General features: G+C 46.2%; 1 protein-coding gene across 1 annotated transcript; it reads left to right on the forward strand.

Moving 5' to 3' along the window:
* Positions 1-9,510: 9,510 nt before the first annotated feature.
* Positions 9,511-9,960, forward strand: H2AX (H2A.X variant histone; the record flags this gene model as incomplete). Its single annotated transcript, XM_082274599.1, has 1 exon — positions 9,511-9,960. The coding sequence occupies one exon, from the start codon at positions 9,511-9,513 to the stop codon at positions 9,958-9,960; it is 450 nt and encodes a 149-aa protein (XP_082130725.1).
* Between the last annotated feature and the right edge of the window lie 985 nt (positions 9,961-10,945).

Below are 10,945 nucleotides of genomic sequence, written 5' to 3' on the forward strand. Positions count from 1 at the left end.
CAACATTAGCCAAACAGTTCCAAATGCAAAGTCACATGACCTAAGTTACTCACATAGAATCAGCCAATGGCATGCCTGTATACATTCAAATATACAATAGAAAGGGAGAGTACACAATTGTGAATGCGCAGAAAAACGTGCACTGCTTCCCGCCGTTGGTCTGTGGAAATCCTTACACTGTAGTTAACAATGAAACCCACATGTAGCGAAATTCGTGCCTAACACTACACAATGAAAGCAGCGTGTAGAACCCTGAACGATACTCTGATCAAACTCGTGCATGCATGCCCGCCAGTACTACTGGCATGAAGTCCACACAGCAAGGCTCAGAAAAAAATGCCTAATAGGATTATACTACTGTTCTCATAGACATGAGGCTATCACCATGGCTCTTTCCCTGCAGTTTCCAAAAAGGTGATCAGGCACAGTAGAAAGACATGAGCGTGTATCCCTTCATAAAGGCAAATCGATATTGATTTCACAGAGCAAACATTTCCCCGCCAAGCGAACAAATCTGCAAATTAGACAGGGATCCCCGCTGGTGGTTATATCCTTACTGCTTGATCCTTGAACTCCACACTGCAATACACAGATCTCTACCGGCCAATGGAGTGTTCGCCGGCTGGGATGTCTATATAGAGCGGGAAGGTTTTCACTGCCAGTAGTCTTTCCTCAATGCCAGTTCACCTGTAAATGTTCAAATGAGTGTATTGCAAGCAAACCGACAACAGGAGCCATAATGGCAAGCTAAATAAAACACATCCTGAAAAATGTCCACACTAGTCCTCATTACATTTTCACAACAAACCCTATCCCTTGTTGATTGATATTGCGCCTAAGGGACAATTTGTCCACATTAGACTTCGAAAGGCTCAAGGTTTTTTTTTACCTTCATGCATTCTATGCATGAAGGTGAAAAACCTTAATTTCTCTTCCGTTTATTGACAGCCACAACGCCTGATCTTATTAACCAATTGGTTATACTGCCCCCTACAGGAGTAGGACACTAAGCAGAAAAAAGTCTGGCTACACCTATGTGCAGTCCCAGGGGAGATACTCCCTCTCTCTGCTATAGGTACTCAGTTTTTTTTTTCTGACTAGTCAGGAGTAAGAACCTAGTTCCTTGCTGGGATCTCTGGTCCTGCCATTTTTTTCTTTTTAGTAGAAATTTTTCTCCTGTGTTTTTTTTTTTTTTTTTTTTTCTGGGAGATCTACAATCAACTGCCGGACTGTGTGATGGGCTGGATTATGTACAGGTGAAACTCAAAAAAATTAGAATATCGTGCAAAAGTTCATTTATTTCAGTAATGCAACTTAAAAGGGGAAACTAATACATGAGATAGACTCATTACATGCAAAGCAAGATAGTTCAAGCCGTGATTTGTCATAATTGTGATGATTATGGCTTACAGCTCATGAAAACCCAAAATCCACAATGTCAGTAAATTAGAATAGTACATGCAATCAATAAAACAAGGAGTGTACATAGAACAATATCAGACCTCTGGAAAGTATAAGCATGCATATGCACTCAGTACTTGGTTTGGGCCCCTTTTGCAGCAATTACTGCCTCAATGCAGCATGGCATGGAGGCGATCTTCTAGATTGTAAGCTCTAACGAGCAGGGCCCTCTGATTCCTCCTGTATTGAATTGTACTGTAACTGTATTGTCTTCCCCCACACTGTAAAGCGCTGTGCAAACTGTTGGTGCTATATAAATCCTGTATAATAATAATAATAATTAGCCTGGGGCACTGCTGAGGTGTTATGGAAGCTCAGGTTCTTTTGATAGCGGCCTTCAGCTCGTCTGCATTGTTGAGTCTGGTGTCTCATCTTCCTCTTGACAATACCCCACAGATTCTCTGAGGGGTTTAGGTCAGACGAGTTTGCTGGCCAATCAAGCACAGTAATACCATGATCATGTGACCAGGTATTGGTAGTTTTGGCAGTGTGGGCAGGTGCCAAGTCCTGCTGGAAAATGAAATCCGCATCTACATAAAGCTGGTCAGCAGAGGGAAGCATGAAGTGCTCTAGAATTTCCTGCTAGAGGGCTGCGTTGACTTTAGACCTGATGAAACACAGTGGACCAACACCAGCAAATGACATGACTCCCCAAATCATACCTGACTGTGGAAAATGTTGCATTTTATTTGGAAATCAAGGTCCCAAAGTCTGGAGGAAGAGTGGAGAGGTAAATAATCTAATTTGCGTAAGGTCCAGTGGGAAGTTTCTACAGTTGGTGATGATTTGGGGAGCCATGACATCTGCTGGTGTCGGTCCACTGTGTTTTATCAGGTCCAATGTCAGCGCAGCCCTCTACCAGAAAATTCTAGAGCACTTCATGCTTCCCTCTGCTGACCAGCTTTATGGACATGCTGATTTCATTTTCCAGCAGGACTTGGCACCTGCCCACACTGCCAAAACTACAAATACCTGGTCACATGATCATGGTATATAATTTTCAGAGGTCTGATATTCTATGTACACTCCTTGTTTTATTGATTTACATGTACTATTCTAATTTAGTGAGATTGTGGATTTTGAGTTTTCATTAGCTGTAAGCCATAATCATCACAATTATGACAAATCACGGCTTGAACTATCTTGCTTTGCATGTAATGAGTCTATCTCGTATATTAGTTTCCCCTTTTAAGTTGCATTACTGAAATAAATGAACTTTTGCACGCTATTCTAATTTTTCGAGTTTCACCCTTAGATCTAGTGGTCACCTCAGTCTGGCCAGCGAGCGCTCGCAGACCTCAGCTCCGTGCTAGGTCGGCCGCGACACAGCCCCCCCAGACAGGGGCTGGTCTGTGAGTTAAACACCTCGTGAGGTCGCATATGACCAGGTCTCGGCCCGGGTTGCAGCGTTCCTCCTGGCCTACAGCCCCCTGTTTTGATGGCATGACATTCTGTCTGGAACAGTGCCCGTCTGGTTCCTGGTATGGTGAGTAGCTGAGTTTTGGGCTGGACGTGGGCCCCTCCTTGGGATGGTCAGACCCCCAGGTTCCCCTCCATCCGCCTCCCCCCCCCCTCCACTTATGCTGGGGCTGGGTGGGTGTTTTGGTCCACCTCCCGAGGTAGGGGCAGGGTGCTATGCTGGCGATGGGGGGGGGGGGTGCGCCGCCGGTGACCAGATGATTGGCTGTGCAGGGGGGGCGGGGTTTGGAGCACATCTCCACACCTGATCCCCTCTCTGAGGCTGCGGGGCCCCTCTGGGTGGTTTTTGGGCGAAGGGCTAGCAAAAAGCGCCCCCTGCAAAACCACTGCACAGAGCAGGTATGACATTAAAGGCGATTTTTAGAAAAAAGATAACATTACTTTATTTGTGATTAGTTAATGGATAAAAGGACACAGTCTACAGTGATTAAAGACAGATTCCTTGAGAGGTGATTTGATCTGATATTTATTTTCAGAGATTAGAACAAGATATGGAAATGGTTGAAATTGTGGATCGAAAAAAATATTTTAATGGATAAACAAAAGAATGAAGGAACTTCAAATAGAATTGATCTCTGCCTTTATTACTGGCTAAGCATAGCTGTAAAGAGAAGTCAATAAGATCTATGCAATATTGGCCTATCCTAGTGAAGGATAAAACTTTAGGCCCTGTACTTTACAAAAAAACTTTCATTCATATTTAGGAAAGCCCTTTTCTTGAGGAATACGATGGCTCCTAGTATAATCAAGTGGAAACAGTTTCTGTATGTTCCCAAAAAATGCTATTTGCCCTGTAATAAATGTCTTGTCTGCAGGGTTAATGACCATATTCGGAATATAAGAATTTGTGGGCAACCGGAGAGAATTATAAGATTAATACTTTTGTTTCTTGTTTACCACCCAAGTAGCATTACTGCTAGAATGCCAGTGTGGCCTACAATATGTGAGGCAGGCCATACAGGGACTCCATATTAGGGATATTAAAAATTAGATTAAAATTCCATAGTGTGTCTGCATTTTTTTGAGCTATTATAATGTAGACCCCTCTAGTTTAAATTGAGATTGAAAAGTTGGGGTGGAACTAGAGGGATTGCAATAAGAAAAGAAGCATTTAAGATTTACCGTAAGTTGAGATGGAACTACAATCTAAACATATTGGTGAAACTGAACGTAAATTTTTTCACAAGCAACAACTACAAATATTTATGTCAGTAATGAAATCATATGATTCTTGATTTTTTAATCACCTCTCGCTTAGTTAAGTGTCTGGGTTAATAGTGTCTGGGGTTCCACTTGTCTATTTGTCAGTTATTAGTGACTAGTACGGGGGTTCCCATTTCACCATAGAAGTATATGAGTGCTTTGTATTAAGATTTGCTATGAAGAAAAATGTAACATAATATTTTATCAGGATATTTAAATTAATATTTTAAGATAGGGATTTATATAATCATAAGAATAATATTGGGATTTGAAAGATATATACAAACTAATGAGAAAGAAGCCCTGCGGCCTGCCACCAACTACTATAAATGGTCAATTGGATTTTAAAGGCCACAAAAGGAGGGGTGCTCAGAATGAAATGAAAAATACAAATTTATTAAATCCAAAAGAGTAAAATACATATGCGCAAGACAAAACAATACATGATAAAACCATATATTCCTAGTTGGAATATTAAAGGAATTACAAAATCCACATGTGCAGTTGGGGTCTTTCAAGCCAATGCGTTTCGTCAAAAAGCTTTTTCAGGGCTGTATGGACCCTATATTGCGGATCTGATTGGCTGCACAGGCAAGGAGAAATTCCTCTCTAGGGCAGGCGCCGAGACCAATTGTTGGAGCGACCCTCTATTCAGATATAGACACATTAACTTCCTCGTATTGGTCATAAATTTGTTACCGGATGTTGAGGCCAGTTGTTACACAAGGACAGAAAAACAACTGCCAGTAGAGTGTAATATGCACATCTACACGTCAGATATTAGGTTCCTGGTGCACGGCTATATATATATATATATATATATATAAAATTTAAGAGACTGCGCTGCAGGGCCCTGAGGGATCACAGCCAGACATATATTTTGTATCTGCCGTAATAGAGGGAACTCAGCCCAAGGTATGCTAGGGGTGCACCAAGTAGCTCAGCTCCAAGGGTTAAACCCATGTGGTTGCCTGCCTGGCACAAGGCTCCAGGATTTAGCCTGCACTCGCAGGACCTCAGGATTTCATTCAAATCTTGAATGGTCCCACCGAGTCCAGGACACTTGAGAGGTATGCATTTATTTATGTGTGGGGTGGGGTGGGGTGTTATCAGTAAACACTTAAAGCGGAGTTCCACCCTAGTTATACATTTTTTTATAAAAATACCCCCGGGACAGTCAGGGCTAGCACATTCCACAATGGCTAGCCTCTGATCGGTCCCGGGTTGCACTTACCTTTCAGGAGAAATACTTACCTTGAAATTGTCTTGTCCAGCGCTGCCATCTCAGGTGTGGGCAGCTTGAAGCCAGCGCGATCCTCTTCCGCGTCCTCTTTGGTCCTCTTCGGTCCCACGATGCACTGCACTGGCCCCGACGCCACTTCCGGGTCGCGCGCGTCATCCCTCCACAGCTTCTGGGCATGCCCAGAAGCTGTTTAGAAGGGAATGACGCGCGCGCCCCGGAACTGACGTCGGGGCCGGTGCAGGCGCAATGATTCCTGGGAGCGATGGCGTTCAGCTCCCAGGAATCATTGCAAAAGCCAGGAAGTGACGAATCGCCGTGGCCACCGAGGGGAGGAAGTAGGAAGTAAGGTGAGTATATTTTCTCTAAAAGGTAAGTGAAAAAAAAAAATTGCGATTATCCATTTGTTTTTCAGGTGACCGGGAGCGAGAAGATGGAGGTAAGTATAAATTTCGGGTGGAACTCCACTTTAAGAGTTCAGATGCAGTAACAGAACTGTTTTGTAGTTAAAGGTCAACAAGCAAAGCTACCCAGCAGGAAGTTAGCCTGACCAAGTGCACTCACAGGACATTACAGCAGACCTTGGATGCTCCAACAGCATCTGTCGTGAGGGATAGAATGCAGCTTGGCCAGTCTGTGCCCAAACAGGAAGGCTTCCACGAAGAATAGCATGTCCTTGCTCAACTGGAACCTCATTTTACCACTAATACTGTGCTTGCCAGATAGTTGACCTGTCCCTGTACTACCCACACACAAAATGCACCCCAAGCCTGGGAGATGGCCACCAGAGTCACATGGAGTGGCAGCATCAAATCGGATAGCTTCCCTAATGACCCAGGAAACCATAGAGGAACCATGTGTTCCTCTTGACTTCCCCTCAAACTGCAATCGAGCGCCACCTGCAGTGGAGAAAATAGACTGCAGCTGTCTACATATGGAAAGCAGGTACTTCAGCTCCTTGTTAAAGTGATACTAAAGGTTATTTTTTATTAAAACAAACAGGATATTATTCTTACCTGCTCTGTGCAACGATATTACACAGAGCGTTCCTGCTGTACTTTTTGGTGGTCTTCTGCTGGTGCTGTCTGCCTCTTAGTGAGGTGGCTACTAAGAAGGCATCCATGTGCATGAGCTCCCAAGCCAGGCTGTGTCTGCGTCTACAGACACGCACAGTGTCAGCAAGCTAAGCTCCCTTTTCCTCCACACATGATTTGACGGAAACCAGAAAGTGAGGGGAAAGGTGCTGCCACAAGGGACAGCGTTGCAGTGGTGAGAGGAGTCAGGTAAGTGTTCAGGCATGGGGGTGGGTAGGACATTAAGTTGGGTGTTTTTTTTTTTACCTTCATGCACATGTAGCACTGTCCCCTTGAGGACTGCTGGATTATACACTCTCGGGTCCCCCTGGGTTACCGTTAGCAACACTGGCATTCACAGATTCACAATTCTTGGCTCAGTCAATAATCAGTCCAGGGGTAGGAAGTTGTTTTTGGTGTTTTATTTTAAATAGGGATGGGAGAAGGGAAGAGTGGGATACTCAAAATTAAACTTTTCACAATGGATGAGGACTCCTGTCTGAAGATGCAGCAAGGCTGCAGATTCACCTTGCCACTAGATGAATTTAGGTTGAGTCTACACAGACGACTTGGTTGAGTAGATTATCTTCAGTATACCTGCCTAGTATACCCTTTAACTCCCCAATCTGACACACATCCTCTGACTATCCTACACAGGGGGGCCCCCTCAGGTCAGGCCCCTAGACACGATCCCCTTTACTCACGATACTGTTTTTCAAGGGTCTCCAGTATCTCCACCCCTCCAGTCAGTTCTCCTGGACCTCTGGGTTCAGTTCCTTTCCTCTGGTCCCCAGGCCGACTGCCTGGGACCACATGCCACTGCTACAGAGGAGGAGGCAACTGTCCCCCTCCCCCTGGGACTTGTGCTGCGGGGTCTTTGGCTATTGAGCAATGTGCTCCTGGCTTGTATACAATATCCCATAATGCACTGAGACAGCCAGTCTCTACCAATCACCGGGACTGTATCAAAGCCTGTGTGTGTACCCATTGGTCAGGTTTCCTCCCACTGTCCAGCATGCCTCCATATTGGACTAGCGTGAAACGCTATCTAGACCCAATAAATCACACACTGAGCAGACCTAACTCACAGATCCTGCTCTCTGGTAGGCAGAAAGCAATATAGATTTCCCTGCTGCTCCTCTGATAGGCAGACAGAGCCAAAAACTATACTCTCTCAATAGCACCTACTTAGGAGGGTGCTACACAGAAATTGCATTAAAGTGAAATTTCACCCAAAAGGGTAAGTTCTGCTCCTTCTCCACTTTGGCACATATTATTTTGGGGGGGGGGGGGGAGAGAGCGGGTACCTAGTTTTGACAGATACCTGCTCCCCCACTTTGGTTTGGATCTCTGCAGCAATCTGAGTGGAATTTGGCCCTGCAACCTTCTGGTATATGTTACCAGTGGCATCTTAAAAGCATTATAGGCCCCCGGGCAATGCAGTGCACTGGGGCCCCGTCTACGCAATCACCCACGAGAATAAAAATGCAAATTATGGATAAAGCGATATTTATCGGTACAGCAATGCCAGGCTAGTGACAGCTTCCAAGTTCGGCAGCTGAGTCCGGTGAACACACACACGGACGGGAGTCAGACTCGGCTGTCCTGTGTGTGCCTGTTCCCGTGGAGGCAGGCAGGCAGGCATTCCTCCAGTTGTGGGCTCCCCCTCCACGGCCCAAGTGGCCTGACAGTAGCACAGGGCCGACAGGCGCTTGCCACCTGCTAAGTTTGGCGGTGGGATGCACGTGGGAATCTTGACTTATGCTTGGCTGGGGCTGGGTCACTGGGCAGGTGGGGCCCCCCGGGCAACTGCCCAGCATGCCCATTCTGTAAGATGGCCCTGTATGTTACAGTTCCCAAAATGTTATGGGACCATTCAGATAGTGCAGTGAGCAACTGACTGTGAAGCTGCAAGCAGTTATAGCTGGCTGCCCACAGTTAGAATGCTGGCACCTGGGACCAAAGCCTGGTGAAGAAATGGGCCGGACAGCGCTGGATCCTGGAATAGGTGAGGGTCGGTTTTATTGAGGCCCCGTTCACATTACTGATATGGAATTGCCTCAATTCTGCCCGTGACTCCAAATCACGTTGCAATGCGGGGAAAAAGCTGCACATGTGTTCGGATGCCATTCATTTTTAATGGCACCTAAATGCGCTGCTGTTTTATCACAATAAATCACGCTGCAATTGTGGTAAAACCGCACTGCGGGAAGATCGTCACCCCAAAAAGGATCAGGAGCTTCTTTTGGGCGACAAGCTTTGTGCAATACGGTCTGCCGCAATTGAAGCGCCTTTTATTGCACAATAATCGTGGCAAAACCGCACCGCTTTTAGGTGCTACTGAAAATGAATGAATGGCACCCAAACATGTGTGCTGCATTTTGCCAGCATTGTGATATGCAATTGTGTCGATTCCACCCGTAATCTCAAATCAGTAGATGTGAATGGGGCCTACTGGTCAGCAGCTACAGTTTTTGGAGCTGGTGACTTTACAAAAGATGACTGAAGAACCGATTTAATGGAAAAAAAGTTTAAACCTTAGAAGCGCTTTAAGCCAGCTGTCATAAAATAGCAGCATGCTGTGCCTGAGAGTCTCTGCTGCTGAGGTAGTTAGGATTTGTAAATCTCTGCATATCATGTATACCTTTTTATTGCATTATTTAATGAATAAGTTGTTTCTTTATTCGGAAATAACATGAAATAGACACACTGACCTAATAACAGGCTAGACCGCATTCCAACACGTGCGCCCGATTCTCTAGAAAGCTTATAACCGCTAACCAATGAGAGCACAGCGCGGGCTTGCGTTCCCAGTGTTCAGGCGTTTGAAATCGCCCGCGCTTTTCGCTGATTTGTTGAGTCGTACTCTTTACATACCGGCTTGAAGATCTAACCAATCAAGGAGTACTATAATTCACATCCTTTAAAGCGTCATGAAGCCCGCTCAAATTTGACCAATGAGATTAGAGCGCCGGGCCCTATAATACAGCGACCTGCAGCGCCTTACTTCATTCGTTCTTCTCCATCGTGTGAGTATCAGAGATTCAGCAGAAGATGTCTGGAAGAGGAAAGACCACCGGCAAAGCCAAGGCGAAGTCCAAGTCCCGCTCCTCCAGAGCCGGCCTGCAGTTCCCTGTCGGCAGAGTCCACAGACTGCTCCGCAAGGGGAATTATGCGCAGCGGGTCGGTGCTGGCGCTCCGGTCTATATGGCTGCTGTGCTGGAGTACCTCACCGCCGAGATCCTGGAGTTAGCCGGCAACGCCGCCCGGGATAATAAGAAGACCAGAATCATCCCCCGCCATCTGCAGCTGGCCGTCCGCAATGATGAGGAGCTCAACAAATTGCTGGGAGGGGTGACCATCGCTCAGGGCGGAGTACTGCCCAACATCCAGGCCGTACTTCTTCCTAAGAAGGGCTCTGGGGCAGCCGCCGCCTCTACCGCCAAATCCTCCACCGGGAAATCCTCCGGGAAGAAAAGCTCCCAGCAGTCCCAGGAATACTGAGCACCGATCTTCTGCTATCCCCCCACCATCCCTGAACAAAAAGGCCCTTATAAGGGCCACCACCTCTTCCAGAGAGAGCTTTGTATGCCGATCACACTACTACCCCCACTATGCTCTATACCAGAGCGCTCAATATACCCCTCACTGTATGCTGATCACACTACTACTACTCACTGTATGCAGATCACACTACTACCCCCACTATGCTCTATACCAGAGAGCTGCATATACTCCTCATTGTATGCCGATCACACTACTACTGCCCCGACTACACCATACCAGAGAGCTCAATATACCCCTCACTGTATGCCGATCACACTACTACTACCCCCACTATGCTCTATACCAGAGCGCTCAATATACCCCTCACTGTATGCTGATCACACTACTACATTATACCAGAGAGCTCCATATACCCCTCATTGTATGCCGATCACACTACTACCCCCACTATGCTCTATACCAGAGAGCTCCATATACCCCTCGTATGCCGATCACACTACTACCCCCACTGTGCACCATACCAGAGAGCTTCGTACACCCCTCACTGTATGCCGATCACACTACTACCACCCCCGACTACATTATACCAGAGGGCTTCGTAGTACACCCCTCACTATGCAGATCACACAACTACTACCCCGACTACACTATACCAGAGAGCTCGATATACACCCTCAGTTTAGGCAGATCACACTACTATTACTACCCCCCACTACACTATACCAGAGAGCGCAATATACCCCTCACTGTATACAGATCACACTACTACTACCCCCACTACACCATACCAGAGAGCTTCATACACTCCACTGTACTGTATGCAGATCGCACTACTACTACCCCCACTATACCATAGCAAAGAGCTCGATATACCCCTCAGTTTAGGCATATCACACTACTACTACTACACTACCAGAGAATACCCCTCACTGTAGTATACAGATCACACTACTACTACTACACCATACCAGAGAGCTTTGTA

The sequence above is a fragment of the Pelophylax lessonae genome (genome assembly GCF_965119305.1).
Source record: "Pelophylax lessonae genome assembly, chromosome: 12".
NCBI lineage: Eukaryota > Metazoa > Chordata > Amphibia > Anura > Ranidae > Pelophylax > Pelophylax lessonae.